The 18,447-nt window shown below is 38.7% G+C and overlaps 1 protein-coding gene across 4 annotated transcripts in view; it reads left to right on the top strand.

The window, feature by feature from the left end:
* LOC122979262 (VPS10 domain-containing receptor SorCS1) overlaps nt 1-14,929 on the top strand; it is a 172,727-nt gene extending 157,798 nt beyond the window's left edge. For 2 of the 4 annotated variants that reach the window (XM_044346579.1, XM_044346578.1), the window contains exons 22-27: nt 1,784-1,896; nt 3,484-3,618; nt 11,007-11,106; nt 11,581-11,686; nt 12,323-12,480; nt 14,042-14,929. In XM_044346579.1, the coding sequence (XP_044202514.1) occupies nt 1,784-1,896; nt 3,484-3,618; nt 11,007-11,106; nt 11,581-11,686; nt 12,323-12,480; nt 14,042-14,103 (674 nt within the window). In that variant the 3' untranslated portion in view covers nt 14,104-14,929. Of the gene's footprint in view, nt 1-1,783; nt 1,897-3,483; nt 3,619-11,006; nt 11,107-11,580; nt 11,687-12,322; nt 12,481-12,625; nt 12,676-14,041 lie in introns of those variants that run through there. The other 2 variants (XM_044346580.1, XM_044346581.1) reach the window with 2 other exon arrangements.
* Nucleotides 14,930-18,447: the final 3,518 nt, after the last annotated feature.

Genomic DNA, 18,447 nt, shown 5'->3' with positions numbered 1-18,447 from the left:
TTACAGACTGACTTCCTGGTTCAACTTTGACCTACTGTACTTATATCAGTATTATTCAAGACTCTTGTTACCACATTTACAGCTCTGCATGTTGAAGCACCTGCGGCCCTGCATCACCAACAGGTCTCTACGGTCCTCTGATCATGCTTTGCTAGCTGTTCTTTGCTCCAGGCTTAAAACTTTTTTTGAAATTTACTTCCTTTGGGCTTAATATCTGTTGACATGTTTAAAAGAACATCTCAATAATAAGAATAATTTACTTAGTTATTATTAATTTTTTATGACTATTACTTAGAAATGCACTGACCCAACAATGATTGGGGTAACACTTTATTTTTAACTACTCTTGTGGGAAACCATAAGTGGAGGCTGGTGTAGAAATGGATAATAAATGTCAATATAAAACACAGCTGTAATAATATAAAATATGACTTCATAGAAGAAGTTATAATTGCTGGCAAATAAACACTTAAAATGTCATTATATCTGCTTATAACTACATTATAGTGTTTTATAAACATTTATTAAATGTTTATATACTGCTTATTAATGCTAAAGTAACTGATTTATTAATCAATGTCACTGTGAAATTCAGTGATCCTACTATCTGATACTTTCATTCAGTCATGATGGACGACTGACTCAGCTGTTATGTCACAGCAATCCCTGGTATATAATGTATGTGAGAGAAATTTAAATAGTATTTATCATTTAATGTATTTCTTCTATATATTATATATGTTACAAAGGTTTTCAAACTAAAGGGTCAATCTTTGTTCTCAATTCAACGTGATAGTAATGACACTGTGGTATAAAAAATCCTACTACTAGGCTGGTTGAACTCTTCAACTTGTTTCTATCTGAGGGTTCTTTGCTGATCTTTGGGGTTAACTGGAGATATCTTTGCCTTAAGCCTATTTGTCTTAGAAACTGCATAGATCATGACGTTCCTAGACAAGCTAAATTTGAAGGATGTCCTTGTTTGAAGTTATTGACTGACCGTTAGGTCACTGTGGGATCATCTTATAACCATACTTGTTTATAAGAAGGTGTAACAGTTTGTGGAAGTGACCATTTAGGAACTTTTTAACTTTGCTTCTGGAGAGGCATAAAGCTGTCTGGTTTATGTTTGCAATCTTTAGAGAAAGAGCTGACTTTAGGGAAAGGGCTAGCTGAGCAACATGCTTTCTCTCCAAAATTACTAGATGATTGTATTTTTGTTTTGTGTTTTTGTATTTGGACATTTGTATAATTATTACAGATGGTGTAATGGGTTGTACATTGTCTATAACTTCAATTCAACAAGTAACAATATTTAATACTTTCTTTGTATAAAATGTCCACGACATGTGCCCCATTTATCACTATATGGCCAATATTGGATTGGTTCTCAGTTTCAGTTTATTTTATGTATTTTGTCTTTTTTTTTCTTTTTTTCTTTTTTTCTGATTGATCTAAGCACTTTGTTACATCTGCTCTTGCATCATGCGGCTAAACTGTTGGTTCGGATTGCTCGTCTGATTGCTCGTGTTTCTTTTAATGTTGAACTACATTGTATCAATGTCGCTGTGTTCCCATATCTCAGCAATTATTTTTGTGAGGTATGAAAGGATTGCCTAAAATAAGGCCCCAGTTGAAATAAACCTGAATTATCCTTCAAAGATGATGGTATCAGACAAAGTAGAATTCTGTCCACAAGAGCTAACTCTAAAGGCTGAACTCTGCATTTGATGACAGATGAAAAGTAAAAACATCTCACATGGATTCATTTTTTTCCCTGCAGAATATTTTCGATCTCATCTGCTCGCTTTTTCATCAAATCTGGACGACCACAATCCTGATGTTGCAGAATGGAGGCTGGATGTGAGCCGAGTCATCAGAAACTCTCTGATACAGGTAAAGCTCTTTCAAGTCTTTCCATGGAAACCATTGCTTTTCTCGGGTAAATACTGTCAGCACTTGACTAGACCTCTGACGGTCTATGAGGGTAGCATGACCTCCCCGAGGCTTTGAGACATGAATCTGACTTTTATGATGATAAATGACAAGGCAGAGGGAGAAGAGGGGGAAAAATATAGTTCAAGTGAGTTCAGGGCCATACTGTAACGAGGTTGTGGATGTTGAAGTGTACAGAAGAATAAATGTCAGTATGTGACCTGACCTGAAGGGATGCTTGGAGATGAGTGCTTTGCAAGATGTCAAGTGTAAGACATGATTCAAACCTGCACAGGACACGTCAGGTATAGATTTTACCTCATTAGCTCCTGTTTTTTTATAACATCCTTTTAACATCCATACTTTTTCATTTCCAGGGAAAAAGCAATCCGGTTCTTGCATCATATTTTCACACTTTTTGATCTTGCAAAATCAAAATTGATGCCAAAAATATACCCAACTCTTCAGTCTTCAGTGAACATGTCTGTTTTGTTATTTGTTATTGACATCATTTTTTCATGACAACCTCAGCCTGGGAGGCAGAACACACACACACAGGCACACACATAAACACAAAAAAAACGTTCAGATGAAAATATGACATGATAGCTTAAAACATTCACATTCACAGCATTCACTGTGGCAAATTCATGAAAGAGCTGGAACGAGAACCAGCCACTCTTGCAGAAAGTAAAAACATTCAGTAAATTATGTGCTCTATATTTGTCAGATGTTGGGTATAGGGCTGGGTATAGTTTGAAAATGTACTCTAGTGTATGGATAGATTATAAGATGATTGGCACAGACACCCCCACCTGTATGTAGCAGCACAACTGCCCTCACCCCAACCACTCACTCATAGTCACTTTGTGTCTTATGAAAGCCTACTGGGTTTTTTTGTTGTTGTTTTTTTTCTGGTCCGTATTATGGATGAGCTGATAAACTTGTTGTATTTTCCTCTTGGTTTGGTTTCTTTTCACACAGAAAAAAAATTCAAGCAAATAAAATGCACAGTTACTAAAAAACATGAGAACATTCACTCTGCTCATTGGTCAGATGTGTCTGGGGTGGGAAACACAGGAAGAAGTTCCCGAGGAAGGTCCTATATGTCAAATCTAAAGAAGGCAAGATACCTCTATTTGCAGCAGCTAGAAACTATTGCCTTCACTCATCCAATTCATAGTGCACCTGGCTACAGTAGCCATTAAGTTCAAACTTTGCCTTGTAGCTGGGTTAGATCAAAGTCGGATCACATTCCCACCACAAAATATCATTAATTTGTGACCGGACCAAGAACACTTCCCCTAAAGGGTCCTGGGGTGCGTGTTTTGATTTGCACCCAGTATGATTACTGTGTTCAGATATGCTCAAAGGAACCGTACCAAGGGGGAAAACAAACAAGGGTCCAATTTAGCCAGACTGAGCAATGCAGGTTTGAAAACGCACTAAGTGACATTTTCCAGGTTAAACATAAGTTTGCACAACCCTTGACACCTTATCTCAAACCACTGAGCTCTTTAAATGTCTTTATCTCTTTTTCCCCACTAGGCTACAGGCGTGAGAGAGGATCAGCTTCTGGTCACCGTTCTCCCAGGTTTACCAACAGCAGCAGAGTTTTTCCTTCTGCCTGACAAACTGTTGACTGAGGGGAAACCAGAGAAGAGCTCTGCTCATTTAGATCAGGTGAGAGCACTGTTGGCAATATCTGCTGCTCTGTTTGCCACCATGTTTGCAACAGAGTCATTCCTTTTGCCAGCCCTAGACAGTATTTGTGTAGGCGGATGGATTTCACCTTGTTATCCTTTCTCTAATTCCACCATGCACAAGTTTGAAACATTGTTTCCTTTTAACTGTTTTGTGAGTCATGGAGGATCCTTTATTTCTAGCAGCAACCTGTCCAGTAATTGGTCCCTGAAAAATAACCCAGAACATGAGTTCCTCCTTCCTCCAGCAGATGTCAGTATTGGTCTACTGGAGCATGTCGATGTTTTTGTGTGAGTCTAATTCTAGAACACGCCCGAGGAATCTCTGCAATAGACTCATCAATAAGCCTGACAAGTATTAACAAATTATCAGGGGGAATGACTTTTAAACTCCCTCAAGTCACATCCTGTGGGTGTTGAGGTGAGAGGGAGGCCGGAGTCTTGAAGGAGTCTGAAAAGACAGACAAAGAAATTGTCATGGTTGATCAGTTCACCAAATCACTGGCATATCAAGATGGACTGAATTAGCTCTGCGCCTCACGTAACAGATAATGACTGATAATAATGTTGGATCTGCTCACCGTGGGAAGAATTCCACAGGCATGTGTGGAGAAGGAAACTGGGAAGGAAATCAATTTGATTTTCCTCTTGCCTCCCCACTCACACCTGGTTGATCTCCTGGAAAGATCCTCTCCCCTACAAGCCAGCAATAAATCTTCATTCAAGGTTGGCATCTTAAAAGTGTAGAGCGCGCTCTGCTTATTAGAATGTATAATAGATTTACTGACCCTGGTATACAGTGGGAAAAAGTAATTAGTCATAGCATAGTCTAAATTTAAACTGCAAAGAAATATAAAGTGAGGAAGAAGGACTACAGAAATTACTCATATCACAATTAATTTGGCAAATGAGGCAGATAAGATAAATGAAGTCTCAGTGGAGGAAAGAACGGGATCAGCAGCAAGAAAATGGAGGATTTGTTTAGTTATTGTGTCTTCTCTTTACAGCTCCATATATGCTTGTTTCATGAGTGCAGATTAGATAGAGAAAAACAGTTTTATGATATTGGTATGTCATTTAAAAAGAGGCATATTTCATTTTCAGATTGTGTAAAAGGATCCAAGCCTCAGGATAGAGATTTTTAATTGTGTGAGTGAAAGAATCTATGTGGGGAAATAGATTAGGAGTGAGTGAAATTGGACTCTGGCTTGCTATAGTTTACCCTCAAGCCAGAGTAATCTGCCTGATTTATATCAAAGTTAGATGTTCTCAGTGCAGAAGGTTACTTGCCAGTCTGGAAAGCAGAGATCAAGTGAGGCAAGGCAAGTTCATTTGTATAGCACATTTCAACAACAAGGCAATTCAAAGTGCTTTACATAAAACATAAACAGCATCAAGACAAAATGTAAAAGCAACACAAGGCTATATAAAAAGGCATTTAAATGCAATTAAAATGAGTTGAATAGAAAATAAAAATAAGCTAAATAGAATAAAACAGATAAAACAGGAGAGTAAAAGTTTAAGTGCAGTGTAAAACATTAATCAAAATCCTCAAATTTGATTTAATAAAAGGCGGCAGCAAACAGGAAAGGCTTCAGCCTTGATTCAAAGGAACTGGGAGCTGCAGCAGACCTGCAGTTTTCTGGGAGTTTGTTCCTTACATGTGGAGCATAAAGACTGAATGCTGCCTGTCCATGTTTAGTTTTGACTCTGGGCACAGAAAGCAGACCTGTCCCAGATGACCTGAGAGGTCTGGATGGTTCATAACATAGCAGCAGATCAGAAATGTATTTTGGCCCTAAACCTAAAACTATATCAGTGCTTTAAAAACCACAGCGGCATTGTAAAATCAATTCTTTGACAGACAGGAAGCCAGTGTAAAGACCTCAGAACTGGAGTGACGTGATCCACCTTCTTGGTCTTAGAGAGGACTAAAGCAGCAGCACTCTGAATCAGCTGCAGCTTTCTGATAAATTTTTTTAGAGACCTGTAAAGACACTGTTACAGTAGTCAAGTTTACTGAAGATAAATGCCTGGACAAGTTTTATTAAATCCTGCTGAGACATAAGTCCTTTAATCCTTGATATATTATTCAGGTGATAGTAGGCTGACTTTGTAATTGCCTTAATGTGGCTGTTGAAATTCAGGTCTGAGTCCATGACTACACAGAGATTTCTGGCTTGGTTTGTGGTTTTTAACATTATTGATTGAAGCTGACTTTTAATCATTCTTCCTTGGCTCCAAAAACAATTATTTCAGTTTTATCTTTGTTTAATTGAAGAAAATTTTAGTACATACAATCATTGATTTTTTTCAATACACTTACTTAGTGCTTGTATGGGATTATAGTCCCCTAGTGACATGGTTATGTAAATTTGTGTGTCCTCTGCATAATTATGGTAACATATTTTGTTGTTTTCCATAATCTGAGCAAGTGGGAGGATGTAGATGTTGAACAGAAGAGGCCCCAGAATGGATCCTTGAGGAACTCCTCATCATTTTTGTCCGCTCAGATGTATATTTACCTATAGACACAAAGTAGTACCTGTCCTTTAAGTAGGATTCAAACCAGTTTAGTACTGCACCCAGAAAATCCCACCCAGTTTTCCTGTCGCTCTAGTAATATGTTGTGGTCAACTGTATAGAATGCAGCTCTGAGATCTACCACTGTCTGTGTTTAAGTGGATGTCACTGAAGACCTTAACAAGAGCTTTCTCAGTGCTGTGGTGTGGTCAAAATCCTGATTGGAAGATATCTATATTTATTTTTATATATTTAGTGCCATTAAGTTGTTCAGTTGTTGAAAAACAGCTTTTTCAATGATTTTACTTAAAAATGGGAGGTTTGATATGGGCCTATAATTGTTCATTAGTGAAGTGTCTAGATTGTTCTTTTTTTAAAAGTGGCCGATGACTGCTGTTTTCAGGGCCAGTGGGAGGAAACCTGAGAGAAGAGACATGTTGACAATTTGTAGAAGATCTGAGGCCATTCAACCAGGAACATTTTTTAAAAAGCCTGCTGGCAGAATATCAAGGCAGCAGGATGAGGATTTCAGATGTTATTTAATGTCCTCCAAGTTTTTATGGTTGATCGGATAAAATTGTGTCATGGTATGTGAATTGATTTTAAGTGGATACAGGGACAACACATACCCTGTACCTGATATGGAGGCACTGACTGCTTGTCTAATTTTCTGAATTTTGTCAGTGAAGACGGAGGCAAATTCATTGCAGGCCCTGGTGGATAGAAGTTTAGAGGCTACTGACACAGGAGGGTTTGTCAGCCTGTCGACAGTGGCAAACAAGGCACGAGCATTATTATTGTTTGTGGCGATGATGTCAGAATGCCTGAAATATTTTACTGGTAGTTTTTTTTTAGAGATCAGTGTTTACCATGCATAGGTTCTACTTGGGGCAGCCTCCGCGAAGGCACGGTCATCTCTATTTTTGTGCCTAGATCTTGCAACATCCAAGAGCATCTGGTTGGTCGATCTCAGGGAGTATGATCTAACTGGAGTATGATGAGGCAAGAGTTCCGTTAGATAAGGTGGTGCCAGCCCATTTAAAACCTTAAAAACAAGCAATAAAATCAATCCTGAAAAGGAGAGAGAGCTAGTGGAGAAAGGCCAGTACGGGTGTTATATGATCATGCTTTCTTTTCCAGTGAGAAGACGAGCACCTGCATTTACATTACTGCTCTACACCGACATACAAAGAATTACAATAGTCTACCCAAGAAGTAATGAAAGCATGAATAACTCTCTCAAAATCTTTGGGAGAGAGATTGGCCTTTACCTTTGCTAAAAGTCTTAACTGAAAACAGCTAGTTTTGACAACTGAACTAATCTGTTTATCAAATTTGAAGGAGCTGTCAAAAATCACACCAAGATTCATTACAAAAGATCAATTGTAAGAAGCTAAAGGGCCAAGAGTATCATCAGAGTCATCCAATAGGTCAGGTCGTCAAAACATAACAATCTCAGTCTTATTTTCATTAAGACTGAGAAAGTTTAAATCCATCCAAGTTTTGATATCTTTTAAGTAGTTCAGCAAAGGCTGTATTGAATCTTTACTTTTTTAAATATACACAGATAGATTTGTATGTCATCAGCAAAACAACTGAAAGAAAAAAGAAGATGGGGCCCAAAATGGAGCCTTGAATACCCCACATGTAAGTGGAAGAATATTCACCTTGGTGAACAAAAAACTCTGTCAGGTATGAATGAAACCATTTGAGGGCGGTACCTTTGATACCTATGTACTGTTCAAGACATGATAAAGGGATTCTATGTTCCACAGTGTCAAAGCAGCAGTCAGGTCTAAAAACACCAGAAAAGCAGAGTTCCCTGAATCAACAGTGAAGAGAAGATCATCAAAAAACTCTTAAAAGAGCTGTTTCAATACTGTGGCATGGTTTAAAACCAGACTGCAACTTTTCATAAATGCCAAGGTTATCTAAAAATGTTTGCAATTGAATAAAAAAAATACTCTCTCCAAAACCTTAAACAGAAAAGGTAGCTTAGATATTGGCATCTCTTTTTAACAGTTTTAACAGTTCTCTGGTATTTTGATAAGCAGTCCCATAAAATTCCTAAGTAGACTTAGAGTTTGGACCAACAATAACTACACAGTCAAAGTCAATACAGATTATAGACAGCAGTTCAGTGAAGTTATCAAAACAGTTTGCACAGTATTTAGGTGGCCTATAGATATTTAGAAATATAGTTTGAGAAGAGGAATTCAACTGAGGAGCCACATGTTCAAAAGAAGCAAAATTTCCTTAAGTTATCTTCTTGAATTGGAGGGCATCATTATCGGTTGAGTGCCTCCTGTTTCATAGCAGATTCACCATTCTTTTTCTATTACCTATCAAGACAGGAATTGAGAAAGCTACCAGCACACTGGGCCCTGGCTTATCCTGGGAATATTCATGAGTGCCGTCAGCTTTGTAGCCTGGACCCAGCAGATATCAGTTAGAGCCTGCTGTATTTTAAACACAAATAACTGGAGATGCTGTGCTTTCAGGCTGGGGAGACAGAAGATGATTGTTATGACATCATGGCAGGGAGGGAGGGGCTGGGCCAACACTGGCAGATGTGCCAACACTGGCAGAGGACTTAAAGCCCATGGTGGAAGTGGATGGCAAGGGGGGTTTAGGGGAGACAAAATGGGAGTAGGGCGTAAGGTAAGTTTGGTCCCAGCAGTTCTTTCATCTGGTCAGTGAACTCCAAGAGGGGGGAGGAGGGAGAAATTGTGACTGGAGAGGAAGGTGAACTGAATGAGGTTTGGGGGAGGGGGATGAATCCTCACAGGTGATTGTTGGTAAAGGGAGTGGAGACTCTTCTTCTTGGCTCTGATGTCTCTTGTGTTTAAAGCTCTCTTCAGGTGGGGGCTAAAGTGGCTCTCAAGGTTTCTGCTGCATTGTGTTATGTCTTCTTCTTGTTTTGATTCCTCTTGTCTCCTGTCCTTGGTAGAGGGAACAGATGGGTGATGCAGGAAGTAAAATAGGTTAGAGATGAACAATTTTACTCCTGACTTGTTAATGCAAAGTCCATCTGCTTTAAAAAGATGTTTGTGGTCCCCACGTTACTGTGTAACATGTAGGGAAAAATTTCAAAGGCAATTATCATTTATTGCCTACTTTTTACAACCTAACTTTGTGGAAAGGAGAAGGGGAACAACAGGCTATGGAGAGTCCCTTAGAAGCACTTCGCGTGTATCAGTAGCTCAGCTGCAGTGACTCCACACCTTGAGGGGTATTTGACATGTTTTTTTTTTCTTCCTGAAAACACATAATTTTTAAAATATTTGTATGAAACAAAAATTGATAAAAAACCCACTATCTGTGCCTTGCCGAATGACGTTACACCCCTAGTACTTATAATACTATACTTGCTTGTTACGCTCTTTTCAAGAGGGCAAAACACAATTAACGCAACATTAATCTGACTCAGGTTCCCAACCTGCTTTGGGTTGTGATCCCTTAAAATGTCCACTTGCCATCCTCCATCGGTTGCATATAACTGTGAGTTCTAGGCAGTTCTACAGAGGGATGATTTCTCAGGATTAGGAGCGAAAGTCTGAACCAGTTAAATTACTTTTGTTATCGTTAGTCATTTCCTGACCCCTCAGATCTATCTTGTGACTCCTTGGGGAGGTCTGGATCGCCAACCTGGTAACCACTGGTGTAGTCTTGTGGTAGTTCTTTTAATTTGTCCACCCTTTGTGTTCTGGCAGTCATTCACAAACTGACACAAACTGACTGCGGGCATTTGAACAGGAACACCCTCAGAAGTGCTGTCAAGGGCAAGTGATATTTGGACTCAATTATTTTTCAGTCTGACATTAGAAAAATGGATGAATCCATGCAAAGATTGATCAGAGCTAAAAACAAATTTGCTCTGAAATGTCAGAACAGAGTTAATAAATGATGAGTCAAAAGCAAAGACAGATGAGTCTGAGGTTTGATGATCTTAGCAATGACCTTTCTCAGGAGTTACATTAAAGGGGACCTATTATGCTTGTCCTTATTTTCAGACATATATATAATGTCACAATGTGGCCGACATGTCAAATATTAAGGTAAATGTATGAAGAAGTAATCACTGTTAGCAAAAAACACCAGCCTCAGACTGCTCTGAATGCTCAGTTTCCAATGTTTTTCCTACTTTCAGCCCAAGCCGATGTCGGTGACAGATTTGTTTATGTGGTCATCTGCTACACACACAGTGCGCCAGTTCATTGCTTCACTTTGCTAACATTATGGTGTTTTTCCAATGTTTTCGGGGTAGTCACGCCAAGCCATGACTCCATTACACAGCACTGCAAATTAAAATAAGTAGTATACTTGTTGGAGGTGTGCTGGTTGTCTCCTGCTCTTCATCAAACATCAGCATCATTGTGGCTGTTTCTGCTTGTACCATTCCTCCCCCCATTATTTCTAACCAATCTGCTGAACAAATAGCTCCAAATATATCCATATGTTGTTGTTTCGACCGTTTTTTAGCACCGCTAAACAAGTTCCACTAATTCAGTGAATAAAAGCCTCCTGTTATTTAGTAATTTGAAAGCTTTTAATTTGAAGCAGTAAAGCAGGAAATGTTGGGTTTGTGTCCAAACTTTACACAACTCTGATATGTAAATCTGGCCAATCAGAACAGAATGGGCTCATCGGTGGGTGGCTTAAGGGCAGGAGCTCAAATGGACTGTGAAGAGACACGATGTATACTGAGGGGCTGCATAAAGAGTCAGTATAAGATAAATAAGGAGTTTTTTTAGCTTGAAATTAGCATATTAGGTCCTCTTTAAGTTTTTTTTTGTACACAATGAGTTGTGTTGAAATCATGTCTCCCTCTGTATCCACCAACAGCTCTCTGAGGTTTTGCTCAGCGCCTTGAATCAAAACCTTGTCCAGTTCACATTGCGGCCAGGGGTCCAAGTCACCGTCTACGCAGCACACCTATCAGCAGGTAAACAAATATAGCCATGTGTAGAGCTGCCCAGGAGGGCCTTTGTACTTCCTGTAGTAAGTGGGACAGAACTTAAAGCATGCAGAAAGTTACAAGACTATCAGGAGACCTAGATACAGTGGACAGCTAGGTATATTTTTATTATTTTTGCTGCCCCCATCAACTAATAACCCCAACCCTGTGTCTGATTGGCTCCCACCATGTAGCTACACAGAGACATTCAGAGAGTGAGCATCGTTACAAGTATGTGTGCCTCTTCCTATTGGGGATGCTGCTACTGTCCTAAAGGGGCTTATAAGATAAAGAGTAAGAGAAGTCCATACTACTGTATATTAAAATGATTAATATATGATTTACATAGGTGTCATTTATTCTTTACACTGCTCATTGCATGATTCAGCTGGTTGGGAATACAGTTGTTGTTAGTTGTTGTGTTGTTTATTCTGTGTGCCTCCTGTCTCTCTGTCTCTGCAGCGCCCCTAGTGGACACCAGTGAGAACCACAGTGGCTCTGCCATGCTAATGCTGCTATCAGTAGTGGTTGTGGGTTTAGCTGTATTTGTCATCTACAAATTCAAGAGGTAAAGTGTTCATGAAATGTCATGTCTATAAAGTCATCACATTGTGCGTGATAGGGAGGTGGTGAAAGGTGTCTGAGCATGCCAGGGGGATCCTGACAGCTCAGTAAACAAAAGCTGCCTGCGAGGCTACAGAGAAGGTTGATAGCTGCCTGTCAAACGTCTACGCCAGCGTACCCACCGTTCCTCAGTGGAGAATTGGCTTTTTCCTCACACATCTCCAGGGATCCTGTGGAAATTCTTTTGTCAGGTCAATCTTTGCAAAAGAAATGTCAGTCAGTCTTCAGTTGTTATCAATATTAAGCCCTTTGAACGTAGGCAGTTGACCTTTCTGAAATGTTAAATTATGTCTCCTTGCCAAGGTGCAATTTCAAGGGAAAAGGGCACAAAGGGTCATGAAGATTTACAGACAAGCAGAGAGAGAACAAAACTTCAGATTTACAGACTTTATTTAGTAGTTGTGGAAATGCTGACATAGAATAGTTGCAAAGAAAACAAGCAATGTTGTCTGGTTGATGCAGATAATGAGATGGTTATACATACAGTAACATATCGATGCACTGGCTGTGCCCTTGCTCTCTTTGTTTCAGTTAGGCTGTTCTCTTTATCCCTTTGCCTCACTGTAAATCTTTCCTCAAGGAAGATCCCAGGCCTCAACGTCTATGCGCAGATGCAGAACGAAAAAGAACAAGAAATGATGAGTCCAGCTAATCCAACAGAGGCCACAGAGTCCTCACAGCAGGACTTGGTGCATTCTTTGGAGATTCTGGACACAGAGTTTAACTCACGGCCCATCGGTAAATGTCCACTCTGGTTTGACTTTTGTGTGTGTGTGGCATTTAATTTTTTTTCCTCCACTGCTTGCCATATTTCATTCCATTGTGATCATGTGCTGATTGTTTCATGAGACTCATCCTGTGCTTTTTGTTGTGTGTTTCTCAGAAGTGAAATGGTCCGGTCAAGGGGTGAACGAAAACACTAAAGCAAAATGAGTATGATGAACAGTACAGTTGTTTCTCAGTAGAGCAATTAACCAGTTGATGAACACTAATGCTTTTAACCCTCATCCTACCAACATATTTAACATACAAGAGCTACCGACTGGCGCCCTGTACTACTGTAAGGACCAACCATCATAGCAAAATGTTAACTTATTTCTTCTCAAAACATTCTAAGCTATGTAATTAATTTCATCTAAAAAAAAATATTATTATTATTTTAGGAAAGTTACAGTTAATTTGCATATTGTATAAAACGAAAAAATATATACCTTTCTTTAATACAAATTGCAGATTTATCCCAGTCTTTCCACAAAGCCTTCAAAATGACTGACAGAGTGACCCTACCCCCCTGATAGTGTGTGATACTTTAAATTAGGACCCATGGCAAACATGAACTCAGTAAACAGTTCCATCTATTAAAACTGCATAGATGGAATTGAATGCTTTTGACTGGGGTCCCCCAGGACCCCAATACATTGGTATTTTTTAAAAAAGCACTAATTGAAACAGAAACAGAAGGCAATAACATAATAATATTTTCTTTAAAGAGAAGAAAATAACACCCATCATAAATAAACAGTTTAAATTGAAATAAACGCACCCTTCCTCAATAAATATATTCTGCCTCTACAGCCTTTTGGTCTGATATGACCAATAGCTTATGGTAGCTAACAAAATTCGGGTAGATATTGCTTGTATCTGAAATTACTGAGTAATTTCACTGACTCTAAGCATTTACCATTATCTTGTACTTCTCACTTGTGACCACAGTGGCTGCTGTTCAAAAACATTTGTAATTTAAAAGCTGCTTTTCTGTTTTCATACATCCTTTCTCATCCAATTCAAAATTTGCTCCATATTATTTATATCGTCTAACACTTCTACTCTACTAAGACTTTGATGGCTGTTAAATAAACAACTTTTAAGTTGACATATCTGGTAAAATAATCTTTAAAGCTGCACTAATCAATATTTTACGCTGTTAATAGTAACTAAAGTCATTCTGTAATGTGAAAGGAGTTGCTTGTACTAACAAACCAAATAAAATTATTATTCCCCAGCTCTACAGAGCCTTTTAGCCTCCTTTAGCTCATTGTTTTTGTTTCCTGGCCTCCACATTAAACTTTCATCAGCTGATTTACAGCGACTGAGATCTACTAATCTCCCTTTGTGCTACCTGGCCATTACCAAACTGCAAACAGACAATGTTAGCAATAAGTTGATGACCACACTGCAGCAATTTATACAGCTTTAAAGTATCTGTAATGCAACCAGCTAAATGTTGTAGATCTGCATTAGCTTTCAATATAAAATATCCGCTGATACCTGTTTCTTTCCCTGCCCTGTTTTCCCTCAGGATGTATGAAACCTCATGTACATGTGAAATTCTCCACAGAACTCCCCACGTACATCGTCTGAACTGGACTGGATTACCACTACAGCTGCGTCATGGATATTTTTTACCATTTGGGACACAATGGTTTTGAGCTTTATACCTGTGCATGTTGGACCCTGCTGACACATACTGTGCTCTGTTAAAACCAGAAGAAACTGTGTACAGGTTTTTAATTTCATTTTAACATATGTCTGATTATATTAAACATTTTAAAAATTCCATCTATTTATACAAGTCAGATACATAATCCAGAGGGAACGCCAGCATGAACTAGAGAGGAGAAAAAATGTAATAAGCAACAGTGTTTTGGTTTTGCTTACATATCTGAGATTGGTTTGCTGTTCTATGAAGCTAACAGCAGTAGTGTATTATTTATTCATATGAATATACTTTTATGAAGTATGTTATTGAAGTGAATTACACATTTATTTTGTAAATCATGAATGTCTATGTTAGAAATTTGTGTATTTTAATAACAAATGTCATACTAAACAGAAATGCTGTTATAAAATATGAATAGGGTACTTTAAAGCTTTTGGTCCATTGTCTCTTGGAAAGCTGATTTATGGCACAATACACATTTTCTACTGAAATATTTCTTTTTTTTCCGATTTTAATTTATTAACAACAGTACAGGGTTTGGTTTTCTGGATTAATTTAAATCTTGCTGTTAATCTAATGCTTCTGGTACTATTTATGATACATACCAGTTTGTAAAATGTTTTGTGCTTAAAAATAAGAGACCACTTCATAGCTAAGGTACTACAATGCACCTTCTGACTGAAAGTGATCCCCAAATATCACCAGGCATTACTCATTTTAGGAATAGAAGAAGAATAGAAGAAGAAACATGGGGACTGGAGGGTGGGGGTGGGGGGGGCTATCCCACAATGAAAAGGATTCCAGAGTCGTCCTCAGCCTCACCCCGATCACAGCCAACATTCCTACTAGAGGCAGAGTACAATTTATCAAGGCTCAGATTTAAGGTGCCAATTGGAATGAGATACAACTACTTTGCAGGAGAATCCAAAGAGCATGGCAGCAAGAAAGAGAGAGACAGAGAGAGAGGGGTTAAGAGAGATGGAAGAGTGCTTTTTGGGGACGTGACACATTAAGGGCGTTCTATTGGACAGAATAAGAGGAGGCTGACTTCTTGAATACTTAATGTGGCCAGTCAAGCTCAAGGCTGGCTAAGGTTGGTGACACATTTAGGCTAATGTCCTGCCTCGCTCTCAAGTAGCACCCATCTTCATCCCAGCTCATTATGTCACTCTGTAGGAGCAGGAGAAATAGAGCGCAGATGCTACCAGGCTACACGGATGGTTAGCTTGTTCAGAAGACTGTTGAGCCCTGTGGTACTTTGTGTGCCAAATCTGACAGATGTAAATGCCTGATTGATGCCTCTCAAATCTTTTGGGGCAACTTTTCCGGATTTGTTTTTCCTCCTTTTACTTTGTGGAAATGTGAAAGTACAGTATGGAAGGAGTGTGTTTTTTGTCATCCTAGGATCTACAATTGTTCTGTCATAGCTGTACAGAATTTTCCATAGCAGATGCACTTGCACTGACAAACCATGTAGAAACTTGACCATACAGAGTGCTGATGATGAGACACTTTCATGCAACAGCTGCTTTGCATAATTTGACTTATAATAGCAGTTAAGACCCACTGAACACGAATGAATATCTTCTCAAGGCATTGTGGGATATCAGGCCATTCAGGACCACCACAGCAACAAGCAGTTGCTTTGGGCTGTATTAATTGCAACAAGCAGTGGCAAAGGTGATGTAATGTGATATTAGCCATGTTAGCAGCATGGCACTAGGGATAGCAATATCAGTTGGTCCTATCTCAACAATTGGATGGATTTCTATGAAATTGTATCATCAGGTCAAAAATTTGGTACATGGTGCTTAGACGATGACACAATCACTTTGGTGATGACCTGACTTTCCCTTTAGCACCACCTGCAGGTTAAGGTTTTCACTGATCCAGTGAAGTATCTCTACATCTATTCAGTGGATTGGCAGAACATTTGGTACAGACATTCATGGTTCTCAGAGAATGAATTCCACTGATTTTGGTGATTGTCTGACTTTAACTCTAGTGCCACCATAAGGTTGAACTTTATGGTTATAGTCGCCATAAGATTTGCTACATACATTCATGTTCCTCTTAGGATGAATTGTAATAATTTTGGCATTCCCCAGACTTTTCCTCTAGCACCATCATCAGGTAAAAATTTCAATTTGCCCAATTTCTTCATGACCAAATACTGGCAGGACTAATTACATTCCCAGCAGCTTCAGCTGTATTTTGTGTTTAGTGCTAATTAGCAAATGTTAGCCTGCTAAGACATTAAACTAAGGTGGTGAAAATGGAAAATATTATACCTGCTTAGCATCAGCATGTTAGCATTGTCATTATGAGCATGTTGATGTTAGCATTTAGCTCAAAGCACAGCTGTATGACTCTTATGGTCCTCCGAGTGAGTCCTCGCCAACAAGTGGCATAGTGATACTGACGATGCTTTCAAACATACAGATAAGAGGGCAGACAGTCTCTTGTCTCCTATAAGCCTAAAGCTTACATATCGAGCTCAGATCAGATATTTTCCTCAGTTGCCACTATACCAACACAAGACAAAATAGTTAATTTCCCTGGCAATGTGTTTCCTCATAGTTCTTCTCATTCAGGTACCAATAACTTGTTAAAGTTCATCATAGAGAAATGGGAAGCTGTACACTGCAGCATTTATTGGAGTACTTATAAGTAGTTAAGTTGGAATAAAAAAAATAATAAAAAGTGCTTCTGTTTCATAAGGGAATCAAAATGTGTGCGACCGGTTGTCTCCAGGTATTTGATCCTTTGCAGAATACATTTGCATACAGTTGAACTGAACTTACACATGCAGTACTGCTGGGTGCTTCTTGAGCCTTTTGAGTTGCAGTTGGTGGCGTCAGCGTCACGTCACATCTCCAGTGTTTGAGTCCATATTTGTGAATGGAGATAATAAGTCTAAAATGATAAGTCTAAAAGAATTAATATTTCAAAACTGCATGGTAAGATGATTTAGGTAACAGTTCTTCTTCCATCTTCAATTTCCATTGTAGCTCATATGTTTGGACCGCACCTTATGTGTGCCCTATCTGAGGTTGCAGGACAGAATTTGTTGTCAGCTATGAGGTGATATATCTCGTTCCATTGCATGGTGTATGACGGCAATTTTACATATTGGTGGTTGGAATTTTGTAAATCAGTGAAATGTCTCCAAAATGTAGCACTAAAATAATATTTGGATTCCCTGTGCTTAAGGAAATTTAAGTTTGTTTGTTTTTTTCTTTTTTTTTTTTTTTTTTACAGGTTTTGCAAAATTAAGAATGTAAAGTTGTATACTGAGAGGATTTAGTTCATGTTTCAGATTTAGAAAAGAGGTCCCCACCTCTCTCTGTCTGGCTCTGATTTTAACAGTTTGATGGAGCCACATAGTAGCCTGTAACCACAGAACTACGGTCCGAAACAGTGGAGTGCTAATCCTAAAGTCAGCTGCAGGGGACAGGAAATTACTCTGCCAGACATGATCAGGAGGTTGGTCATGATAAAAGCAACCTCTGTGTTTTAGTTTCAGTGGGACGAGGACAGGTTGAACAGACAGGATATACAGCTAACAAGAGGTATCTTTGGCCTCCTGGTTAGGACATGCTGTGATGTGACAGCACACCGTATCAATATGTAGACTAGCTTTGAGCTACACTCTCTTCCTCTCTCTCCCTCTCTCTGTCTCTCTATCTCGTCGTTCTCGCAGAATTAGCAAGATTATTATTTTTGTAGAGAAATAATAATAATAAAAAAAATTTATTACTGTACAGCTTTTGTATAAGAACAGACGGTAAGGTGTTACAGTGTTTTTGTTTGACCTCAACTGTGCTGTGTGTAATTGTTTTATGCATTTACAATCATATTTATTAAATGGAAAGAAGTCTGTTAACTGTGCTCTCATTTTCTTACAATATTTGTAAAGAAATATGTATTTGCGGAAGTAATATTCAACCTATAAAGAAAACAAATCAAATGTGTTGGTATTTTCTTCTACACACACATACAGTACATATGCATTTACATTCATTTAACCCTCATCCTACCAACATATTTAACATACAAGGGCTACTGACAGGGTCCCTGGGGACCCGAAAATAAACCACTGTAAGAAACAACCATAATAGCAAAATGTTAATGTATTTCTTCTCAAAACATTATTAGCTATGTAATCAATGTCATCTGAAAAAAAAAGATTATATTGGGAAAGTTACAGTTAATTTGCATATTGTGTAAAACGAAAGTATATGGCCTACCTTTCTTTAATACAA

Source organism: Thunnus albacares, chromosome 3 (genome assembly GCF_914725855.1).
Source record: "Thunnus albacares chromosome 3, fThuAlb1.1, whole genome shotgun sequence".
Classification (NCBI taxonomy): domain Eukaryota; kingdom Metazoa; phylum Chordata; class Actinopteri; order Scombriformes; family Scombridae; genus Thunnus; species Thunnus albacares.
The sequence above is the reverse complement of the archived record's forward strand: the minus strand, read 5'-3'. Positions and strand labels throughout refer to the sequence as shown.